The sequence below is a fragment of the Pseudophryne corroboree genome, chromosome 6 (assembly GCF_028390025.1).
Source record: "Pseudophryne corroboree isolate aPseCor3 chromosome 6, aPseCor3.hap2, whole genome shotgun sequence".
In the NCBI taxonomy this organism is placed as follows: domain Eukaryota; kingdom Metazoa; phylum Chordata; class Amphibia; order Anura; family Myobatrachidae; genus Pseudophryne; species Pseudophryne corroboree.
In genome coordinates this window covers 798625695-798650465 of record NC_086449.1, presented here as the reverse complement: position 1 = coordinate 798650465, position 24771 = coordinate 798625695, and the positions used below count along the sequence as shown (strand labels likewise).

General features: G+C 46.0%; 1 protein-coding gene and 1 pseudogene across 5 annotated transcripts in view; both read left to right on the top strand.

Annotated features, from left to right (window-relative positions):
* The window catches only part of PRR5 (proline rich 5), a 172822-nt gene that overhangs the window by 126471 nt on the left and 21580 nt on the right, over positions 1–24771 (top strand). For all 5 annotated transcript variants that reach the window (XM_063928909.1, XM_063928908.1, XM_063928905.1 and 2 more), the window contains 4 exons: positions 10930–11010; positions 22645–22693; positions 22951–23008; positions 23899–23990. In XM_063928909.1, the coding sequence (XP_063784979.1) occupies positions 10930–11010; positions 22645–22693; positions 22951–23008; positions 23899–23990 (280 nt within the window). The remainder of the gene's footprint in view (positions 1–10929; positions 11011–22644; positions 22694–22950; positions 23009–23898; positions 23991–24771) is intronic.
* Positions 16227–21047, top strand: LOC134933923 (serine/threonine-protein kinase 31-like; annotated as a pseudogene).

The window sequence follows — 24771 nt, the reverse complement described above, 5'->3', positions numbered from 1 at the left end:
ATTCCGGTGACCTTGAAGATCCTCGGTCAAACTGTCAAGACTGAGGCCTTTGTGGACAGTGGGGCCGACGGGGTTTTTATGGACCGCCAATTCGCCCTGAAACACTCTGTTCCCTTAGTACCCTTGGCATCGGAAATTGAGATTTGTGGGTTAAACGGGGAACCATTATCCCAAGGTAAAATTACCTCTTGCACTAGCCAGATTTCTTTGTTTATTGGAGCCACACACTCTGAAAAATTGTCCTTTTATGTGACTGTCTGTACTTTTGCCCCATTGGTGTTGGGGTTACCCTGGTTAAGGGCCCACTATCCTCAATTTGACTGGGTCTCTGGGGAGATTCTTAGTTGGGGTACTGATTGTTTCAGGAGTTGCTTGAGCCTTCCAGTCAGGCTCTCGCAGCTAAATTTGCCAGGATTGCCAGGGTGTTATGCAGATTTTGCGGACGTGTTCTCCAAAAAAGTTGCAGAGGTACTACCTCCCCATCGCCCCTATGACTGTGCCATTGATTTGTTGCCAAATGCTAAGCTTCCCAAGAGCAGGTTGTACTCCCTGTCACGTCCTGAGACTCAGGCTATGGCAGAGTACATTCAGGAGAACTTGGCTAAGGGATTTATCAGACCTTCACAGTCTCCAGTTGGGTCGGGGTTCTTCTTCGTGGGTAAAAAGGACGGTTCGTTGCGACCCTGCATCGACTTCAGGGAATTGAACCGTATCACAATTAAAAACTCATACCCACTGCCTCTCATTTCGGTCTTGTTTGACCAGCTTCGTACTGCCACCATTTTTTCTAAGCTTGACCTACGCGGTGCGTACAATCTAATCCGAATAAGAGAGGGGGATGAATGGAAGACTGCCTTTAATACCCACTCAGGGCATTATGAATATTTGGTGATGCCTTTTGGGCTCTGTAATGCCCTGGCAGTCTTCCAGGATTTCATGAATGATGTGCTCAGGGAATATTTGGATAGATTCTTAGTTGTATACTTAGATGACATCCTAATCTTCTCCCATTCCCTGGAGGAACATCGGAAGCATGTACGCTTAGTCCTCCAGAAACTCAGAGACCACCGGCTTGGGGCGAAGCTGGAGAAGTGCGAATTTGAAGTTCAGCAAATCGCATTTCTAGGATATATTATCTCCCCAGAAGGTTTCCAAATGGAGGGTTCCAAGGTACAGGCAGTCCTGGATTGGGTGCAGCCCACTAGTTTGAAGGCGCTTCAGCGTTTCCTGGGCTTTGCGAATTTTTATAGACGATTTATCGCTGGATTTTCGTCTATAGTGGCGCCCTTGGTGGCACTCACTAAGAAAGGGGCGGATGTTGCTCACTGGTCTTGTGAGGCTAAAGCGGCTTTTGCCCGTCTCAAAAGGGCATTTGTTTCGGCCAAGGTGCTGCGACACCCAGATCCAGAGCGTCCTTTTGTGGTGGAGGTGGATGCCTCTGAGATGGGTATTGGGGCAGTGCTTTCTCAGATGGGAGTGTCTGATAATCGCCTTCATCCCTGTGCTTACTTTTCCCGTAAATTTTCGCCTGCCGAGATGAATTATGACGTGGGTAACCGGGAATTGTTGGCTATTAAGGATGCACTCGAGGAGTGGAGACACTGGCTTGAGGGGGCTAAGTTTGTGGTCTCAATTCTCACTGACCATAAGAATCTGGCATATTTAGAGTCAGCGAAGCGTCTCAATGCCAGGCAGGCACGATGGGCTTTGTTTTTTGCTCGCTTTAATTTTTTGATAACATATCGCCCTGGGTCAAAAAACATCAAGGCTGATGCGCTCTCGCGGAGTTTTGCTCCAATCCAGGAGACCACCGAGGAGCCGTTGCCCATTGTTTCCCCATCATGTATTAAAGTGGGCATTACCCAGGACCTCTTATCATTAGTCCTTAGAGCACAGGAGCAGGCTCCTCCAGACCTTCCGGTAGGTCTTTTGTTTGTGCCTCCTAGGTTAAGACAGCGAGTGTTTCTGGAATTCCATGCCAAGAAGTCGGCAGGTCACCCGGGTATTGCCAGAACTCGGGAGTTGCTATCTAGGGCGGTGTGGTGGCCCTCGGTGGCTAAGGATGTGGATCAGTGGGTTCGGGCATGTGACATCTGTGCCCGAAATAAGACTCCTAGAGGGGTTCCTGTTGGCCCATTACATCCACTCTCTATCCCATCTAAGCCATGGACCCACATTTCAATGGATTTTGTGGTGGACTTGCCCAAATCCTCGGGGATGACAGCCATCTGGGTTGTCGTTGACAGGTTTTCGAAGATGGCGCACTTCGTTCCACTGGTTGGGCTGCCATCGGCCAGACGCCTGTCTGAATTATTTATGCTGCATGTTGTGCGTCTCCACGGGTTGCCACTTGATGTGGTCTCTGACCGCGGATCCCAGTTTGTGGCCAAATTCTGGAGGGCATTTTGTTCCGATCTCCAGATTTCTGTCAGCTTGTCGTCAGGCTACCATCCGCAGTCTAATGGGCAGACTGAAAGGGTGAACCAGTCCTTGGAGCAGTTCCTCAGGTGTTATGTCTCCAAGTGTCAGACTGACTGGGTTGCTCATCTGTCCATGGCGGAGTTTGCCTATAACAACGCGGCTCACTCTGCTACAGGGATCTCTCCCTTCCTTTGTGTGTATGGGCATCATCCTAAGGCCAATTCTTTTGACCCCCTGGACTCCACGCCTGGTGGTTCCTCTGTGGTTTCGGTCCTTAGAGGTATTTGGCGGAAAGTGAAGAAAGCCCTTGTGTCTGTGTCATTAGTGACCAAAAGGGTTTTTGATAAGCGGAAAAGACCCTGCAGCTTCAAATTAGGAGACTTCGTCTGGTTGTCTACCAAGAATTTGAAGTTGAGACAGCCATCTCATAAGTTAGGCCCCCGGTTCATCGGCCCTTATAAGATCACCAGGGTTATCAATCCGGTGGCATTTCAGTTAGATCTGCCCCGTTCTTTGGGTATCAATAAAACATTTCATTGTTCCCTTTTAAAACGGGCGATTAGTAATCCTTCTTCCAGTGGAAGACCTTCCCCTCTTCTGATACGTGGCCAGAGGGAGTTTGTTGTTGAAAGGATTCTTGACTCCAAGGTGGTTCGGGGTCGGCTGTCATTTTTGGTGCACTGGAAGGGGTATGGCCCGGAGGAGCGGTCGTGGGTGCGCAGTTGTGATCTTCATGCCCCCAGACTGATACGCTCTTTCTTCTCGCAGTTCCCCGATAAACCCGGTGGTAGGGGTTCTTTGACCCCTTGTCAGAGGGGGGGTACTGTTAGGGTCTCCTGCCCTGTGCTGCCACGTCGTCATGGCAACCGGGAGACAAGTGCTAGTGGAGTAACCTGAGCGCAGCTGATACTCCGGTTCGGGTCTTTTGCTGTGCAGTGGTTATAGGCTCTGTGCACAGCAGGGGATCCGGTGCTGGTTTTTGTGCTCACAGTCTGTGAGGTCTGAGTGGGGCGTGGACAGCACCTGCTTTATAAGGCCTCTTTTCAGAGTAAGCAGATGCTGCTGAATCTTTGTTGGTTAGTCAGTTCATGAAAGTTAGCCAGTACTGTGTAGCTTTGTATTTGTTTGTTGCTTACTGCAAATAGGCCTGGGGATTTGGTATTACACTCTGCCAATCCAGACCTAGCAGTAAGACTGGAGTCAGTCGTTTAGCTTGCTGGGGTTCTGTTACTACTCTGTGAACTTAGCAAGTTTGCGGCTGTATTCTAAGACTTGCCTGCCTAAATCCTGTCTCACTGTGCTAGGTGTCAGGGGTCAGTTTAGTGGCAGTAAGCTAAAACCTGTGCACTGCAAGTGAGAATTAGGATTGTGGAGATTCTCCTTGTGTCTATCATTCCATCTCTGACCAAGGAGTTTACTGCCACACCCGTTGGTAACCCTTTAGGGTTTTGCTGTTGCCCTTAGCAACAGCATTTCGGGTTCTCTACGTATTAAAACACAACATCTTGCTTTTCCATCTGTGCAGTTCTAATACAAGGGAGATACCCAGTTCCTTAGCCTCTGGGCTTCTCTGTTCACTTTGTGTGTATTTTGTTACCCTATCACCTTCTGTGTACGTTATGTCATATTCCCCAGTTTGTCTGTGAGTCCATTTGTTTCGCATAACAGTTCAAACACCAGTACATTCCTGCAGACACTGGAGTGCATAACAGTTCTGACACCAGTACTTTCCTGCAGGCACTGGTGTGCATAACAGGAAACAGGTATTTTGGCTGAGCTGCGTAGCTCCGAGGCAGCCATCGTTGTTGCTGTAACCTATTGATGCTCCTTAATCTAGTATGCCAAGTGTTATCATGAGCTGGAATGGTTTGCGTATGATGGACCGGCGTTGGGGATCCCGGCGGTCAGCATACCGACCGCGGGATCCCGGCAGCAGAATGCTAAGTGTGTGTGTGTGGGGGGGGGGGGGGGTGCGAGTGCAACGAAACCCCTTGTGGGCTCGGTTCTATTCCCACTCTACGGGTGCCTGGGAATAGTCCCTGTTAGTCGGTATGCCGACTGTCGGGATATAGGGTGTTCGGGATGTGCCCGTCGGTGTTGTCTCCTGACCGCCGGTCATATAACTGCTTTCCGCTGTAATAGTGTGTTCCTCTGTGTGTGTTTTTAGTAGCAGCGACAATGTTGGAATGAATGAAATGTCATGTCTCATATCTCCCATCACTTGGTGTAATAGCCTCACTCGCTGTCACGGCTGGCTCTGTTTTGTCATTGCCATGCAGGCTTGCATTGTGTGGCGTTATTAAAGCAGAAGTCTTGGCTCAGGCAGAACGCCTCTGTTTATATTTATCACAGCTTTTCCCTGAGACTGTGCCCCTGTCCGTCTGGGGAGGTTGTGCGAAGAGACGTCTAATTTCTGCACTTTCATTCTGAGATCCTTCCTCACACCGGGGTCGGGAAACCAGTAATACAGCAGCTACGGCCAATGGTGACCGTCTGGACTGATGTGATTAATAGATCCGGTTCCCGTCATTGACATACTATGCATTGCATTCAGATTATGGGGACGATGTACAGTTAAGCGCAAGTCGGCTGTAATTGCTCTGGCACTGCGTACACAGGTTATTGGATGCTTATAGTATAGCGTTGCCCGCGTCTCTGCGGCTGGACCACCCCTGTCCTTTCAGAGCCACCGACATTAGGGGTAATTCAGACCTGATCGCTCGCTAGCGTTTTTTGCAGCACTGCGACCAGGTCAGACCTGCGCATACGTATGCATCGCAATGCGCAGGTGCATCGCACGGGTACAAAGCGGATCGTTGCTGTGTGATGGGTTTTAAGAAGAATGCATTCGCACAGCCGATCGCAAGGTGATTGACAGGAAGAAGGCGTTTGTGGGTGACAACTGACCGTTTTCTGGGAGTGGTTGGAAAGACGCAGGCGTGTCCAAGCGTTTGACGTCAATTCCGGCCCCGGACAGGCTGAAGTGATCGCAGCAGCTGAGTAAGTTCAGGGCAACTCAGATACTGCACAAAGTTTTTTTGTACCGCTCGGCTGCACATGCGATCGCACACTTGCACAACTAAAATACACTCTCCTGTGGGCGGCGACTATGTGAACGCAGGACTGCAAAAAACAGCTAGCGAGAAATCAGGTCTGAATTACCCCCATTATCAGAGCGCACTTGCACCAGCCGTATCCTTGGTGCAAAAGATGCAGCTGAAAGCAGGCGTAATTTAGTGTGCGCACTAATCTCCGTAGGCCACAATTCTGTCAGCACGCCCTCTCTGCTCTTTAGCCTGCAGGAAAACGCCCCACTACAGCCCGGTTATAACTACTCAGTCACAAGTAAGGTTGCGCCTGACAAGTGTACGACTCCGCATGGCCCAACACGCAGTAAACGTTCCGCAAATGGATTTGCGTTTAACTCCGCGTCAGGCCCCGTTTGTTTATCTGACTACATGACAAGATATTTTCTTCTTTAAAAAAAAATTAAAAAAATTCATATGTGCTAAAAATGTGAGCCCACAATTACCTAGAGGGCCACTAAAGTTGCTTGAGGTAAAAGTGCTTAGCAACCACTGTTGTTATGTAAGTACACATTAGAGGAACTGGTCGGAAGTAAAAATATTTGTCATGGAGGGGACTTTTTCTAGTATATACTAATAGCTTCCACTCTAGCATCTTAATGCTGCATTCAGACTGCAAATGCCGGATCCTACCCGGTAAGAGAAACGTGTACTTACCGGGTGGGATCCGGCATTTGCACTCTGCTGCTGGCTTTCCGACCCGGCAATATACCGGGTCGGTTGCCATAACAACGGAGCGCGCAGCAGGGGCGGGGGTGGAGGCGGTGTCGGGAGATGAGCTCATCTCCAGCGCCGCCTCTCCCTATCTTGTGAATGGGAACCGTGTCGCATCGACACGGCTCCCATTCACACCGCACCTGACCCGGTAATCAACCCGGGTAAAACCCTTCTTTTTTACCGGGTTGATTTACCGGGTCAGGCGACCCGCTAAATCGGCCAGTGTGCTTTCACATCGCACACTGACCCGGTTCGACACGGCAATATGCCGTGTCGGTACCGGGTTATTTGTGCGATGTGAAATAACACTTACGTAAAATTCAGCCAGGTCATGAGACATTATATAATTCTGTTTGTAGTAAAAAGTCTATTTGGTATTTTTGCATATTTGTTTTTATAGGTTCTTTACCTGTAAAGCTGGGAACACACTAGGGAAGGCCATCGACCATCGATGATTCGAAATCATCAATGGTCTCGGACCGATGGTAACTACTTTCACCATTGATGGGAGAGAACCAGATGGTTTCCTGCCATTGATGGTAAGAAGCTACTGAATATTTTTATTTTTATTTCTCTCCAGGGTGTTGGGGACATGGAGCATAGCCCCGCCCCCAACACCTATGAAGCCACGCCCCCATGTCTTGATTGGGCTACGCTGTGCTTAATACTAAAGTAGGGCTGACCATTGATGGCTGAAACCATTGATGGTTACCTTACAGATGGTTTCCCACCATCAAGGTTATCCATCAATGGTACCATCGATGGCAACCATTGATGGATACCCCACCGATGGCCATCCCTAGTACACACTGGTAGATATATCTGCAGATTCATGGATCTGCAGATATATCTATAGGCGGGTTGGACAGTGTGTTGTGCATACACATTGCCCAATCCGTCGTGATTGACTTCACAGACTGGGCAGGCATTTACATGCGCCCGCCAAGATGAGCCGTCAATCACTGCCGGCTTGTGCAGGAAGTGTCCGGGTGGTCAGCTGACCGCCCGTACACACAGAACGATGCACCAGTATGTCTGTAGATATATTGGTCATTGTGTGTGCTGCAGGGCCGACGCGATATGTCTGTGAACGATGGCGTTCATTGGCACACACTGGCTGATGGACCAGCGATATATCGGCCTTTCAATAGAATGGCCGATATATATCGGCCAGTGTGTACGCACCTATAGGCTTCAGTAGGACCTATCTTTATTTATTTCGTTGTAGGGGTAGGTTTACTAAAACTTCTAAAAAGGAAATAGGGCTTTGTTTTGTGGCATTATAATATCTGCTGAACTAATTTACTTGGCGCTGCAACCAACTAAGGGCCAGATTGAGAGGTGGGCGCTATTTGCATCCTCGCTGCGTCATTGACGCAGTACCTGATCACCGTCATGGTGGCAATCATCCCATATTTGAATAAGCCTAAATTTACTCAGACTGGGCAACAGGACTCCTGTGCTCGGGCCAGGAAAATCTGCGTGAGAAGATTGGCCTCAGCATGCGTACATAGGGGGTAATTCAGACTTGATCGTCACTTTCACAGACATGCGTGGGGACGCCCAGCACAGGGCTAGTCCGCCCGCATGTCTGGCTCTGCCCCCCTCCCCCCCGCACAGGTACTGAAGCATCACACGGCGGCGATGCTTTTGAACCTGAAGAGTAGCTCCCTACCAGCTCAGCTCCTGGCTGGAAGCTACCCATCGCTCTCCAGGGTGCCCGGACCGTGCTCCCCAAATGGCGGCGGCCCTCCCGCCCAGCGAACGCCTCTGCCTGTCAATCTCTGCAGCGCCTGTGCAGTTCAGACCTGAAAACGCACAGCAGCGATCGGGTCCGAATTAGCCATATAACGCGGCAACATGCACCGATTTTGAAAAATGGGCCCTGTCGCCACCCCTAAACAATATGGGGTCCCCGAATGCAATGACGCAGGACCTGATCTGCACAGTCCATCCTCCATTGTAGTTATATGTAAACCATTATGTTCACGTACAACTCTATTTTAGGCCAGTTAGCTAGGAACTAATACAAGAAAATGTCCATGTTTGTCAATATTCAACTGCTGAGTAAACTTCCTCTTATCCTGGATGTAATTCCCACTAACTACTCTTATTTCCAGGCATTAGAATTACTTACTGCAATGAAGTACAGTTACGGAACCTATTATCCAAAATACTTTGTTTTTGGGGGGTGGGGGCCCCGTAATTTGGAGCACCATGTCTAGTTTATTAAAACCCCACTGATGCTTAGTGAACTGATAGGCTGCATTACCATGACGATTGGTTCAGGCCGCAGAATGACCACCACTGCGGCGATTAGACGACAGGTGCATTTTATGTCCCTTTCGATGATTGGACGTATAACTGTATGTACATACTGAAACATGAAATGCCAGCCGCTGACAAAAGAGAATTTATTGCTATTCACAGATAATCTGATTATGGCCCTCATTCCGAGTCGTTCGCTCGGTAATTTTCTTCGCATCGCAGTGAAATTCCGCTTAGTACGCATGCGCAATATTCGCACTGCGACTGCGCCAAGTAATTTTACAATGAAGATAGTATTTTTACTCACGGCTTTTTCTTCGCTCTGGCGAACGTAGTGTGATTGACAGGAAATGGGTGTTACTGGGCGGAAACACAGCGTTTTCGGGGCGTGTGGATAAAAACGCTACCGTTTCCGGAAAAAACGCAGGAGTGGCCGGAGAAACGGAGGAGTGTCTGGGCGAACGCTGGGTGTGTTTATGACGTCAAACCAGGAACGACAAGCACTGAACTGATCGCAGATGCCGAGTAAGTCTGAAGCTACTCTGAAACTGCTAAGTAGTTTGTAATCGCAATATTGCGAATACATCGGTCGCAATTTTAAGAAGCTAAGATACACTCCCAGTAGGCGTAGGCTTAGCGTGAGCAACTCTGCTAAATTCGCCTTGCGAGCGATCAACTCGGAATGAGGGCCTATGTCATTATGCAATATTGTGCTGTAATCCGGTGAAAATCTCTGCAATTCGCTGCTAGACATTTATTTATTAACAGGTATTTATATTATAGCGCCTACATATTACACAGCACATTATGAACTCATTGGTCAGGAATTAAGAGCATGATCTGAAGACTGTGAGATAGTAATGCTAACCACTGTGCCAACCGTGTTGCTGGTTTCACTTCTTAACTATTTGAAAGTGTATTTGCTAACATAAATATTTTAATACATACTGTTTGACTAATATATTAAAGGGTCGCCTTTTCTTCCCCGCCACCTGCTCTGTCAGGCCCCGCCCCCTATTCCACGGCTCTGCACCCCGCACTGACTGCGGCAACTGCATTCATGAGACGCACAGACCTTATGGAATTATTATATAGATAAGTAATATTCAAACCAAAACCAGATGTGACATCTGCAGTATATCAGGGTAATGGGAGTCATTCCGGGTTGATCGCTCGCTGACGATTTTCGCAGCGCAGCGATCAGGTAAAAAAAATGGCAAAACTGCGCATGCATATGCACCGCAATGCGCACGCGCCTCGTACGGGTACAAACAGCATCGTTGCTGTGCAATGCTTCTAGTGACAAATCCATTCGTACAGCCGATCGCAAGGAGATTGACAGGGCATTTATGGGTGTCAACTGACCGTTTTCTGGGCGTGGTAGGGAAAACGCAGGCGTGACCAGGCGTTTGCAGGGCGGGTACATTGCAGAGAACTGAATTGCCCCTTAGTGTACTTACTGTATGTAGTTACACAAACTCATTATCTGTAGGTGCACCAACGAGCTTATTAAGCAGTAAGAACTAAGGGGGTCATTCCGAGTTGATTGCAACGCTGCCATTTTTCGCAGCACAGCCAACAGGTTACTACTGCGCATGTGTATGCACCGCAATGCGCATGCACGTCGTATGGGTACAAAGCGTATCGTTGCGGGGCGATGGATTTAACGAAGAATCCATTCGCACAGCCGATCGCAAGGAGATTAACAGAAAGAGGGCGTTTATGGGTGTCAACTGACCGTTTTGTGGGAGTGGTAGGGAAACGCAGGCGTGACCAGGCGTTTGCAGGGCGGGTGTCTGATGTTAATTCCGGGGACCGCTGTCGCTAGAATCATCGCACAGGATAAGTAATTTCAGGGCTGGTCTTGTTTCGCACAAAAGGTTTTTGTACCGCTTGGCTGCACATGCGATAGCACACTTGCAAAGTGAAAATACACTCCCCTGTGGGCGGCGACTATGCGTTTGCATGGCTGCAAAAAGTAGCTAGCGACCGATCAACTCGGAATGAGGGCCAATATACAGAGTACAGATATTTGTTGGTTTGGGGTTTTTTGATGCAGGTTATTTCTTCAGATGAGTAATTAGATTAACGAGTAACTGTCAGGACTGGGATTATAAGAGCAGTTATGCTGAATAATGCAGTAGGTGACCTTGGATACACAGCTGCAAGCACTGGTTTTAAATAACCATCCCTTCATAGTGCTGTACTTAAATTATGGGGGTAGCGACCCTGGGTCCCCATTTCACAACACTAGTGTAGTCCGGTCTCCACACAGAAGGGACCATTTTCCAAGCAGGCCACAGGGAGGCGCTATGATTAAAACCAGTTTTGTTGATTTACTATATTTGCATTAACCTGAGAATCATTGTTTTCTTTATCATCTGTAATGAAATTTAAGGTGGTAATTATATTGTGTGTATTTTTTCTTTAATTTCAGTATCCACAATGGAGTCATCTCTGTGTTTCAGAAGAAAGGGCTGCTTGATCATGAACTCTACCATTTAAATGAAGGAGTCAGGTGAGTGGGGATATGTAAACTGGATAATGCACCCAGTGGAGAGAGTACTGTATAATGCACCCACGAGTAACTGACAAATAATGCACCCCCTAGTGACAGCCCGGGATAATGCACCCAGTGGTGAGAGTCCTGTATAATGCACCCACGAGTAACAGACATAAATAATGCACCCCCTAGTGATAGCCCTGGATAATGCACCCAGTGGTGAGAGTACTGTATAATACACCCACGAGTAACAGACAGAAATAATGCACCCCCTAGTGACAGCCCTGGATAATGCACCCAGTGGTGAGAGTACTGTATAATGCACCCACAAGTGAGAGACATGGATAATGCACCCCCTAGTGACAGCCCTGGATAATGCATCCGGTAGTGAGAGTCCTGTATAATGCACCCACGAGTGAGAGACCTGTATAATGCACTCCCTAATGACAGTCCTGGATAATGCACCCAGTGGTGAGAGTACTGTATAATGCACTCACGAGTAACAGACATAAATAATGCACCCCCTAGTGACAGCCCTGGATAATGCACCCAGTGGTGAGAGTACTGTATAATGCACCCACAAGTGAGAGACATGGATAATGCACCCCCTAGTGACAGCCCTGGATAATGCATCCGGTAGTGAGAGTCCTGTATAATGCACCCACGAGTGAGAGACCTGTATAATGCACTCCCTAATGACAGTCCTGGATAATGCACCCAGTGGTGAGAGTACTGTATAATGCACTCACGAGTAACAGACATAAATAATGCACCCCCTAGTGACAGCCCTGGATAATGCACCCAGTGGTGAGAGTACTGTATAATTGGGGTAATTCCAAGTTGATCGCAGCAGGATTTTTGATAGCAATTGGGCAAAACCATGTGCACTGCAGAGGAGGCAGATATAACATGTGCAGAAAGAGTTAGATTTGGGTGGGTTATTTTATTTCTGTGAAGGGTAAATACTGGCTGCTTTATTTTTACACTGCAAATTAGATTGCAGATTGAACACACCCCACCCAAATCTAACTCTCTCTGCACATGTTATATCTGCCTCACCCTGCAGTGCACATGGTTTTGCCCAATTGCTATCAAAAATCCTGCTGCGATCAACTTGGAATTACCCCAATGCACCCACGAGTAACAGACAGAAATAATGCACCCCCTAGTGACTGCCCTGGATAATGCACCCAGTGGTGAGAGTACTGTATAATGCACCCACGAGTGAGAGACATGGATAATGCACCCCCTAGTGACAGCCCTGGATAGTGCATCCGGTAGTGAGAGTCCTGTATAATGCACCCACGAGTGAGAGACCTGTATAATACACCCCCTAGTGACAGTCCTGGATAATGCACCCAATAGCGAGAGTCCCCCGGGGCGTGGCCTTGGTCGCATTAGGCCCCCCCTCACTGAAGTTGCCATATGTCACACTGAGGGCACACCCAGCACTCTGACAACTGCTGTCTCCGGTGCGCTCTTTCACTCGACACCGCTGCTGTCTGCATAGCAGGGCATACAGCGTGTGCCGTCTCTCCAAACCTCCCGACTGCCCATGAGACACCGCGGTTCGGCCTCTCCGCATGCTGTAAATATATCAGTCTCCCTAATACCCTGCTTGTTATATCTAGCTGCAGATGAGTCTGAATAGGGGAAGCTGAATTATTGCCACCCTGTATGTATATAAAATCATTATTAGTAGTGCTCTGATCTAAGGAGATTTGCGTTTGAGGCCTAGTTAACCTCAGACACACAGGTACCACTGATCTACAGCCACAGTGTAAGTGTCGGTGGGGGCATCTTGGCTTGTGTGTAGATCATGATGTAATCGCACCATGACTTGCACAAACGTTTCGTATATTTCTCATGATGACATCAGCCAATAAGGTGTCACTGACAGGAAATGAAACCGTCAGTAGTCAGGAATGCAGTCATCTGTGTATTCTGTCTGTCGGTGACATCGTTGATGGTCACACAAACACATGACTCGTAGCAACAATGATTACGGATTCTATCTCTGTGTGTCATCATTTTCCATTGTTCTGGTTATTTTACTTTCCATTTATTAACCACGTACTGACCTACATAGATCATCACTATGCACAGTCTCCTACAATATAACCATGCAATTGTACTCTGGGGCTATGGGGCAGATGTATTAAGCCTGGAGAAGTGATAAAGCAGTGATAAGTGGAAGGTGATAACGCATCAGCCAATCAGCTCCTAACTGTCAATTTACATATTGGAGCTGATTGGCTGGTGCGCTATCACCTTGCACTTATCACTTCTTTATCACTTCTCCAGGCTTAATACATCTGACCCTATACATGATAAACCTACCTGGAATTTCTGGTTGGGGCTATGACATCTGAGCTGTCAGTGACTGATCAGCTAATGAACTCATTGGACTAGATAGATTTATGCGATGAGCCTCCGCTTTTCACTGTCATTTTCATTCCCATGTCTTGCTGAGCACACAATTAGGAATGTCGCTGATGATATAATCAGTAAATCGGTCCAACATCGCCACAACACTTTACTCAAAACAAGAATGATGCTCGGTAATTTTCTGATTGAACACCACAGGCCAGTGTCGGACTGGTGTATGAAGGGCCCACCAGGGGAATGCAGTGATATGGGCCCATATTTAGGGGTGTGACCAGCCTACAAAGGGGGTGTGGCCAGCCTCCACAGAGGCTTGAAATGCACAATAGTTTAGTGCAGTGTAATGCAACATATCTACCATGTATAATACAATTGTACAGTCTGGAACCTGATCCCTAGAGAAAGGAGTGGGCCCCCAGACAGTGGGGCCTACCTGTGGTTTAGCCTGTACCCCTGTGGGCCAGTCGACCCTCCCACAGGCCATTACTGATAAGGCTGGAAGATGTCCTAGGAAAGCGACTAGCAGTAACAGTCCCTTATGTGTTCCGAGGTCGTCCGGCCGAACGGAGTGATGGTATCTAATTATGAATAGTGGAAAGTCATTCCGTTGGTCGATTCTTGAGCCAAGTGGTCCCTCTGTGGCCGTAATAACAGTCGTGATCATTTTCATTAGTCCTTCAACATGGTTGATAACAGAGGGTAATAGCGATCACTCATCTGCATAAAAAATGTAAATCCCACCCCAAAAAATCAATAATATTTTAAATGGTAACAACTATGGTAGCCAATCCCGGGATCGGCGGTATCCCTGGATTTCGGGCCAAAAACGGCCGGGATTCAATCCCGGGATTGGAAGCCCCAATCCCGGGGATTGAGGGATCAGCGTTGAGTGTCCACAAGACACTCAGACACTGCCCACCATCCTTCTTCTGGCTCCCCCAGCGCAGCGTGAGAGGTCACACTGTGCCGTCACACGCCGCTGGGAGCCGCCAGGAGAGAGTGGAAGATGTTCCCCACCCGCTTTCCCCCGGTATATGGTGAGTTATGTGTGCGGGGCGGGGGGTGGCCACAGAGTTAAAAGCCAATCTCAGGATTGGACATTTTTCAATCCCCATACCCGGGATTGAAAAAAAGACCCGGAATTGGCTTCCCTAGTAACTAATGCGGCCCATACAGATACCGAAACAATTTGCCAATCAGGGGTCTCCGATGAGCAGTGATTTCTCGGGGGGATCAGCAAATACCACATATCGTAAACCCCAGACTCGCTAGTTCCGATAATTGGATCATAACCGGCGAATTGAGATTGTCCAACCTGTTGGATTATGTTGATCCTCTGGCCCAGGCATTGGCAGAACAAGGGATTGCCCCAAGTAATTACTGCGGTACGGGGCCCCTTAAGACAAACGTTTAATTCAGCATTGCCGGTATTTCTTGAGTTTAGAAGTAATACAGAGTTTTCCTAAAGAATAAAAACATTTTTAAGAAAATTCTTATTCAGATTTTTCTTTTGCTATGAATCTAGAATTTGTGTATTTGGAAATATCTAATTAATGGTCAGTAATTTCCCACAAGGGCGCAGATCTATATACAGAGACGCTATCTGATATAAGAGGAAATTTGGCAGGTCCAGGGGAAATCATAAATCTTTTGCCCATGTTAAATATTTCGACAATGGGGAATTGCACTCAAGATGTTGTTTACTTGTCTGAGAATACAGGAAGAAATTGAATGAATAGTTTATGTCGGGGGGTGATCCGGATTTCCAGGCAACGTGTATTTATAGATATTTATCTGATGAGTTTCGGATTCCTAACTGCAAATAATAGTGATTATTCTAGTCACTAGGATGGTTGCATTGCTAGAACATGTAAGAATTGCCAAATCTTCATGAAAACATTGGTATTGAGTGGTACTGATATGTTTAACCCTAGTAAGGGCGCTTTTGGGGATGGGTAGCAGTTGATTTGCCGACAGACACAATCCCGACAGCCATTGACCGACAGTCAAAATACCAACACGGTAAAAATACCGACATTCATTATACCAACATGTTCAAAATGCCGACATAGGGGTATATTCAATACCTGTCGGAAACTGCCGTCTTTCAATGAAATTCCTCTAGATGGACTATCTGTCATCACTGTGATGTCCAGCCGGACACATTACCATACAACAACCCCCTGATCACTGTTACTGACCACAAATATTACAGCCAATATTAAGAAAATTGGCTCATGTGTCCGTTTGCATTCACCTTCAGGCCTCAGTGAGCGTTAGTTATACATTTATTTATAAATGTATATTAGAATTTGATATGGATGTTAATGGTTGTGCTGATAAATTGCATTATTTCCCAGAATACTCTGCCTCAGTGGAAGCCATTACACGTATTTCTTCTGCAGCATCTCATTGTAACCATGTCATGTTATTACCCAGAACCCTCCGGATCTGTAGCGTCTCAGTAGCCTACAGCCATGTCATATCATTACCCAGAACCCTCTGCTTCTGTATCATCTCAGTAGCCTACAGCCATGTTGTGTCATTACCCAGAACCCTCTGCTTCTGTAGCATCTCAGTAGACTACAGCCATGTTGTGTCATTACCCAGAACCCTCTGCTTCTGTAGCATCTCAGTGGCCTACAGCCATGTTGTGTCATTACCCAGAACCCTCTACTACTGTAGCATCACAGTAACCTATAGTCATATCATTATCCAGAACCCTCTGCTTCTGTAGCATCTCAGTAGCCTACAGCCATGTCATGTCATTACCCAGAACACTCTACTTCTGTAGCATCTCAGTAGCACATAACCATGTCATTTCGGAGGTGATCCGGGGGCGGCATACCGGCGAGAGCTGAGGGACTAGACTGACTGACAGTGCGGGAACCGGTCTCTGGAGCTGGGAGAACGTTCTTATGCAGCGCCCGGATCTGTGTATTATAAGCATGGAAGGAGAATCTGGGTATAACAAAGTGGAAGATGTGTTGGTTTCTCATGTGGAGGATGCTGTAACAGTCGATGAACAGAATCCATGACATATCAAAGCTGACGGAATCTTTGGCCAGAGTTTGCCCTATCATGAATACTGTTTTTGGAACTCCTGATCTTGAGAAGGTTTATGGTGGGTTGTTTTCAGCAGATAAGTGCTGGTACAGATGTACGTTACAGCATGTGCTCAGTGATGAGAAGTGCGCGGTCATAGGGACTATGGAAATTCAGAAATTTTAAATAGATCCACCATTGTCGAACTTCCTGACGACTTACAAATACCAGCTGTGGCACAGAAATATAGACTCTGTGGACTTCAGCGGTTGATATCGAACAGGGCCTGAAAATTCTAGCCAAACTCATAAGTAGCAAACAAATCACTGTGCAGCAGAAAGCAGTCTACAAAGATGGCACGCTTATTGGACATGCTGTACATGGTGACCTTGATATTGGAGAGGTAGTGGTGCAACAGGGTTTTGCAGAGAGATGTAAATTTTCCAGTCCTCCAAACGGCCCACGGGAACCAGTGGAAGCTTCGGCAAACAGTGGAAAATCACGCCTTCTCTGGGCTAGTAGAAACATAGAAAGGCCTCCTATACATGAGCCAAAATCTATACATATGTTCAACCGATTTAACAATGACCTCAAAGTATTTGACTTGATGAAGGGAGATGACGGAAATAACAACTTTCAAGATCGAAGATTGTGTTCTACTTATACGAATGGCGTTAAAAGGGATCAGAGATTGTTGTTGGATGAGATTAAGCAATTGAAGGATGAGAACAAGCAATTGAAGGATGAAAAAGAGATCTTGTTGCAAAAATCAAGGGCTCTAGATCTACGGATTCTACGGATTCAAAATGATATTCAGAGTGAGAAGGTGAACTTTGAGCAAACTATTAATGAAATGGAAAAAAGTTTGAAGATGGCCATAGGAACCATATTTAAAGATTTAACAAACAAGATGGACATGCTGAAAGCGGTTAGATGTGAAAATGAAAACCTGACAATAGCTGATGATCTTCTAGAGGCTGTGAGAGTGGTAAATGAGGAACAGTTTTCTGCCCCATGCTCTTTAAATATTCTAGAGGAGAACTGGACAGAATATAAATATTCCCAGGAAATGATCCAGGCTTGCTCAGATGTGGTAGAGCTAGACATGCTCATAGACAAACGGAACAAAGTTCAGCAAGCACTGACTTCTTCAGTAGATTCCTTTATTGTCGAGGTTAATCAAATGCCACTTGATGCACATTTTACAAAGTTACAGATGTTGCTACAGTCTCTTATGTCTGTATATGGAGCATCCAGTGACTGTGACATGTTCCAGGAGTTTTATAAATGGAAACAGGCGAAGTTGGAGAAGTTTAACAGTGTTATAAATGACACCACCAGCTCTCTTGAACACCTAACAACGTGGTTCAGTGACATCAAAGAGCTCTTTGATCTGACGTCAAACTCCTCCGAGGACTCGTCTGACGTTGTAGAGAATATTGACAATATTTTGGAAAAATTTGACTCTGACATATCCAAGGAACTGCAAGTGTCTGTCCTGGAACTAAGTGAAGACGATAAGAAAATAATAATAAATGCATACAATGAGGTTGTAAAGCGTATTCATGAACAGACTCATCTTACTATCCAGTGTTGAATTCAAAAAGAACATTGTTCAATGGATCAATACAAACCCGAATGTGGACGATTCAATGGAGATCAAAAAGACCATTGAGGGATTGAAAGCTCAGCTGCGATGGAAACTTCTTAAGAGTAGCACTATGGAAGAGTCAGATGAATACAGTGAAACTGCTCTTAGTGAACTGAAACATGACATCACAACCATAAGGGACAAAAATTTTTATGAAACGCAACGAGAACAAGAGGAATATACTTCGTTGAGTGTTTTGGTGCAGAAGTGGTTTCCCGAGCTGCCCCTAATGTACTGTGTTGGGGGAATAATAAAGTACATGAATTCAGGTGGTCTTCTTTCTGGGAGTATGGAGAGGGAGCTATTTCATGCAGAATCATTGAAAGAGCTTAGTAGCAAATGGCCACTGGTGTGCGCACAGGTCCAAAACAAGAAAGTCTTACTGAAGGGTTATTCAGTAGATATGGATGCAGAAGAACAATTAATTGTAAGGACTGAAAATATCACAACGTTTGGTTGCTAGAGAAGGAGGAATCTGGGATTATGCAGCTCCTTTACCTGTTTTTTTGTAAGTCCGATCCCATGGTATACTTGTTGGTTCCTTTCCATTCTGGTGAAAGTTTGAGCCATATCCAAGCCAACGATCAACTGAATTCATATGAAACTCTGAAAGTGATGAGTGGGGTAGCGCAAGGCCTGCATGCCGCAAGTATAACTGTGGGTTCTCTGCATTGTAACAATGTGTTTGCTGTAAACCGAACGAGAGGAATAGTTGGAGTAGTGGACTTCACAAGAGACGCAGAACAGCAGAGTTCAGCCACCTCCATTTGTTTCCCACTGTTGACCACTCCTGAATTAAAACTAGGATAGCCAGCTTCAAAATCCTCTGATGTTTATGCCTATGGGATGATCTTGTTGTGGCTCTGCGTTCCGTCTTGTTTAAATACAATATTTTTGTTTCTTACGCCCGATCTTTCGAAAAATTATATAAGTCGAATTGAGATGCGGGCAGAGGGGGAGAGCAGCTCCGGAGGAGACAGTGGGGGCACAGGGGCAGAGCAGCGCCGGAGGAGACGGTGGGGGCACAGGGGGAGAGCAGCGCCGGAGGAGACGGGGGAGAGCCGGGAGCGCAGCGCTCCCGGCTCTCCCCTGTCTCCTCCGGCGCTGCTCTCACCCTGTGCCCTGCGGCTCTCCCGTCTCCTCCGGCGCTGCTCTCCCCCTGTGCCCCCACCGTCTCCTCCGGCGCTGCTCTCCCCCTGTGCCCCCACCGTCTCCTCCGGCGCTGCTCTCCCCCTCTGCCCGCATCTCAATTCGACTTATATCATTATTCGAAAGATCGGGCGAATTTGGCCCCGTTTCCCTCAAAAGTACGTGAATCGGCAGCTATACCGCTGATTCACATACTATTCGACAAAAAAATCGAATTCCCCGACTTGTCGAATAACAAATGCTTGGGATTGAATAGGTCGACTCACGATTCGACCTTAAAAAGTCGAAAACTGACGTCTTTTCAACAGACGGCAGCTTTCGACACTAATTGAATATACCCCTTAGTGTGCTGCGGAGATTGCATGCCGACTGAGCAGACAAAGCTCATGAATATTTCCAGATTGCTGCTGATGTCCCAACTGTTTCACCAGAAAAAAAGTGAAGAGATTGCTTAGAATACGCCAGCAGACTTTGCTTGATGTCTTGCAGTGTGCCCAGCACATATATTTTTTGCAGCCGAATAGCTGCTGGTTAACACTCTTAAAACTGTAGTTTGAGAAAAGTTATGTTAATTTTTCTTTTTTTCATATTATGTTCATATGTGTTCTGTTCAGTGATTCTGTTTTCCTTTATCTGAATGGCATAAATACTTTGAAAGCGGGAAAAAAACAAAAATATGTCATTTCATTACCCAGAACCATCTGCTTCTGTAGCATCTCTGTAGCGTACAGCCATGTCATGTCATTACCCAGAACCCTCTGCTTCTGTAGCATCTCAGTAGCCTACAGCCATGCCATTACCCAGAACCCTCTGCTTCTGTAGCATCCCAGTAGCCTACAGCCATGTCATGTCATTACCCAGAACCCTCTGCTTCTGTAGCATCTCAGTAGCCTATAACCATGTCATTTCATTACCCAGAACCCTGCTTCTGTAGCATCTCAGTAGCAGACAGCCATGTCATGTCATTACCCAGAACCCTCTGCTTCTGTAGCATCTCAGTAGCCTATAGCCATGTCGTGTCATTACCCAGAACCCTCCGCTTCTGTAGAAAGTCAGTATAACCATGTCATGTAGTTTCCCAGAATCCACTACTGAGCAGCAGTCCCATCCATTTTTGTATCCATCCCGTAATTCCTTTGAGGGAATTAGCTGACCCTTGTTAGCTCAGCAGTGACACAACATGCCATAATTGCTGCTCCCAAGTGTAATTATTCCTTAATTGAAACTGTTTAATTTAATGGAGCAAATGTTCATTCTCTTTCTTCTGAGTTTTATTAAGCAGGCAGAATTGACTATAAATCTATAATTCTCCTCATTCCAAGGGCCATTGACTATACGACGGTTTCACAGGTTAATAGTATGTGGGATGTAAACACTTAAAGCTTTCGGGGCCTGTTTTTCAAATATTGTCACGGTCGAATTCACTATGTACCCTCACTTGGCCAATAATAAACCTAGTATAAACCGGAGGCTCGATATAGATGTTACATATGTGATAAAATAGACCAGTGTACACATGTATGTATGTTAATTTATGTGTATTTATCTTCTCGCTCACACCTCTGTGGGGTTTGGAAAGGTAGTGAAGAAAATGGTCGCCAAATGCCTTTGTCTAAGTAATTTCGCGACCATTGCCCTGAATTGAATTCCTGCTGTAGTGCTTGACATCCACACGTGCCAAGCTCTCTGGAAAAGGGTCACAGGGACTAAACTTATGCCTCTGACAGCTGATTGGCATTCGTGCCTCAGAGCTTTTGGTGGCATCGGTGGCGTTGGTCGGTGGCGTCGCCTCTTCAGCAACTGCAGAGCTGATGAGACTTAATCTTTCTGCTGCTCAAGTAGCAATTGTGCTGAATAGGAAGGGGTCCTAACTGAGGAAACTTGGCGGGAAGTTAAGGAAATGGGCTATTTAGTAATATAGTTCTCTATGCACAAGATGTCACCTAATGAGACATTTCCTGTCATCGTCTAAACCTGCTGTGAGAGTGACATTTGTGCATGTTGCACTGTCCCAAAGTGACTTAGCCAAAGAGCTGACAACAGCAACTGAAGTGGGGTTGTTGTTAGCTCCTAGTCCATTGATACACTGCACCCTAAGTGTTACTTCAGCCCACAAAATGGCCGCACCTGTGCTCTCCTTACTCAGCGTGTTATTCCCCCAGCAGGTGTATACACTGACAGGAAAGACATTACTTTATAAGAGCCTCTAAAGCATAAGGATTGTGGGTTGAATTTCTTTCTTTGAAGTCCTGGTTTCACCTTTCCAGTAAGCATGATCTTTAGAAAGTGCTTAATTAAATAATAAAACATTTATTGCTTTATTTTATTTATCCATTTGTACGGTTCCCAGGAGCCATTGCGGAGTTTACTGCATGACGGATATGTCTTATATTGCTGTTTATCACTGTATATAAGTGCTCTGTTATTTTACAATGGCAGATTTTATTATTGTTTTTAAGGTGTGTTTACATGCTGCGTTATTAAATGTTCTCCACCTTCAGATGACATTATTTTACTGGCTTTTACATGCCCTCAGGCAACGTGTACACAGTTTTTTTGTTCAGTCTGCTTCTGTGCTGTCATCCAAGCATGTCTATCATCAGGCAGAGTTACGTTGGACACAGTGGTATCTAGAGATCAGCTATATAATGGCGTCCAAGAGCCAACTACCATAAATAACTGTACTAGATAATATAAAAACGTGGCTGAAGGGGACAGAAGGGAGTTATCAATAAAAAAACAACATATTTTGTAAAAGTTGCACAAGAGCTTATAGTAGGCTGTACATTAAAGTCACCTGAAGGTGTAAAACTAACCGATGACTTGGTGTTTCAAACATGACATGCATTACCAAGTAATATATTGTCCTGACTATATTGGACTCAGCCCTGTCCACACTTTTATCTTCTCCATTCTAAGAATGGAGGATAGAGAGATAGATTTTGCCTATGACTTTACCCAGAATTCTAAGGGGTACATTTACTAAAGCTTCTAAAAATGAAAAGAGATGATGTTGCTCATAGCAACCAATCAGTTTCTGTCTATCATGTCTCTATTGCATCCTAGAAAATGATAAACAGAATCCGATTGGTTGCTATGAGCAACATCACCACTTTTCACTTTTAGAAGCTTGAGGGGGACATTTTCTAAGCAGTGATAAAAGTGGAGAAGTGAGCCAGTGGAGAAGTTGCCCATGGCAACCAATTAGCATTGACGTAACATTTATAATTTGCATACTATAAACATATACAGAGCAGCTGATTGGGTGCCATGGGCAACTTCTCCACTGGCTCACTTCTCCACTTTTATCACTGCTTAGTACATGTCACCCTTAGTAATTTACACCTAAGACTTTCATCCTGTGTAAAACCTTACGGTCTGCGTCCATTGGTAATTTTCTCATTGTTTTTCTGCCATAGACAACTGTTGAAAACTGAACTGGGATCATTTTTTACGGAATACCTTCAGGTATGTGCATCTACGTCCCTCTCTGAGTACTATACATTTAAATGTCTCTGTGGTCTAAATAATATATGGTTCCCATAAGGGCAAAGGACTTGGTGGGTAGACAGCTGGACTCAAGCTATAGCTTTGTCCACTGTTTATAGAATTATGAAAACTTCCGACGTCCTTTTCTTGTTTCCACAATGCTCTTATCGTATCGCCTAGAAAATCGTCACATTCCGACTTTATTCTTACAGTCTTATGACTCTCTCTCTTTTCAGAACCAGCTTCTCACTAAGGGGATGGTGATTCTCCGGGACAAAATCCGCTTTTATGAAGGTACGACAGTTCCGCTATTACTTTCCAGAAAGGATAGCATTGACGAGTCAGTATTGTAGCATAAGCGGAACATCACAGCCGTATCAGATCTAGGTCAAGTTGGATGGTCACCTTTGTGTTACCGCACTTTTATTTTTGCCTGCCCTTAAATATATAATATATGAGACACAGACTTGATGGGGAGCCTCCTGTCCTTACGCTCTGTGATCCATCTTAAGTTACCAACAGCATGACATCGGTACTAGTATTTTGGACCCATTATTTGTTGGGTCGCCAGCTATTGTGCCAGGCCTTGACAGGCTTAGTTACCTCTCTCGTACCTCCACATCCCATCTCTCCCACTGTGTCTCTATTCCTGTCTTGTCTCATCTGTCACTCTCCTCTAACACCCCCCCCCTCCATATTTCTCTGGGGTCTATTCATGAAGCAGTGAAAAGAGTGGAGAAGGGAGGGAGACAGTGGAGAAGTTGCCCATGGCAACCAATCAGCTGCTCCGTACAATTGTATATTGTGCAAATTATAAATGTTACTTCAATGCTGATTGGTTACCATGGGCAACTTCTCCACTGGCTCACTACTCCACACTTTTTACTGCTTCATGAATAGACCCCTGTATCACTGTCCTATCAGCCACTAAGAGCTATAATGGGGGAGGGGCCTAGCCTCATCTCAAGTGTGCAACTGCTAGACTGACATTAGGCTTATTATAATATTGAGTTTAACATTGGCGCATGTGTGGCAACAAAAACCATCCAGTCCGAGAACGGTTATTATTACTTGTCTTGGCACTCGGACGCTAGGGAGCCATCAGACAGGTCAGGAGAGTTTGGTTCGTGTATGTAGCGTGAATTATTATTATACTGTTAATATTTTGCTTTTGTGCATTTCAGGGCAAAAACTCCTCGATTCCTTAGCAGAAACCTGGGATTTCTTTTTCAGCGATGTACTACCAATGCTACAGGCCATTTTCTACCCTGTCCAGGTAAATATACCGTGTCCTATACAATGGGATTAAACGCTCCTGGTTCACTTTGTAATATCTATTTATTAACAGTTTTTTATATAGCGCCTACATATTACGCAGCACCTTACAGAGAGGCTATTTAGTCATTTACACCAGTGGCTTCACCGGCGAAGCTTACAATCTAGGTTCTTCAGAAGCCAATTCTCCTACCAGTATTTGATATTTGGAGCGCATATGGAAACCAGAGCGTAATTTAGAATTTGTTATGGCCAGTGACATCATTAGCAGTAAAAAGGAGATCTCCAGTGAAAATGAATATCTGTGAATACGCCGGCCAAATGGCGAAACCCTCAGCCCAGCACCTGCAGTTTGCGTCTTGAGTTTGCGCATAGCAGCATAAAAAATCTGGACTCTGAACAGAATCGGCCTCAGTGTCTTGGACAATTTTCAGGCAGCTTCCGTCAACACGAAGAGTCCACTCAGAGCAGAGCCGGCCCTAACCAATATGATGCCCTAGGCAAGATTTTGGCTGGTGCCCCCTAGCACCACCGCTAGTTCCACCTCTGACACTGCACCCCTTCCCCAGCACTATCACCCCTCACCCATAGCAGTCCTCATTTTGGTGCTCCACCCCCTGTATTTTAAATAGGAACAGTGTGCACATTCGGCGCACAGCTCAAAAAGGGGCGTGGTCTTGATGAGAAGGGGCATGGCCACACACTAGTACCCCCAATTCAAATAACATTGGGCACCTTTTTTGACGAAAATGTGTCTCATTTGCATTACTATGCGGCTAAGA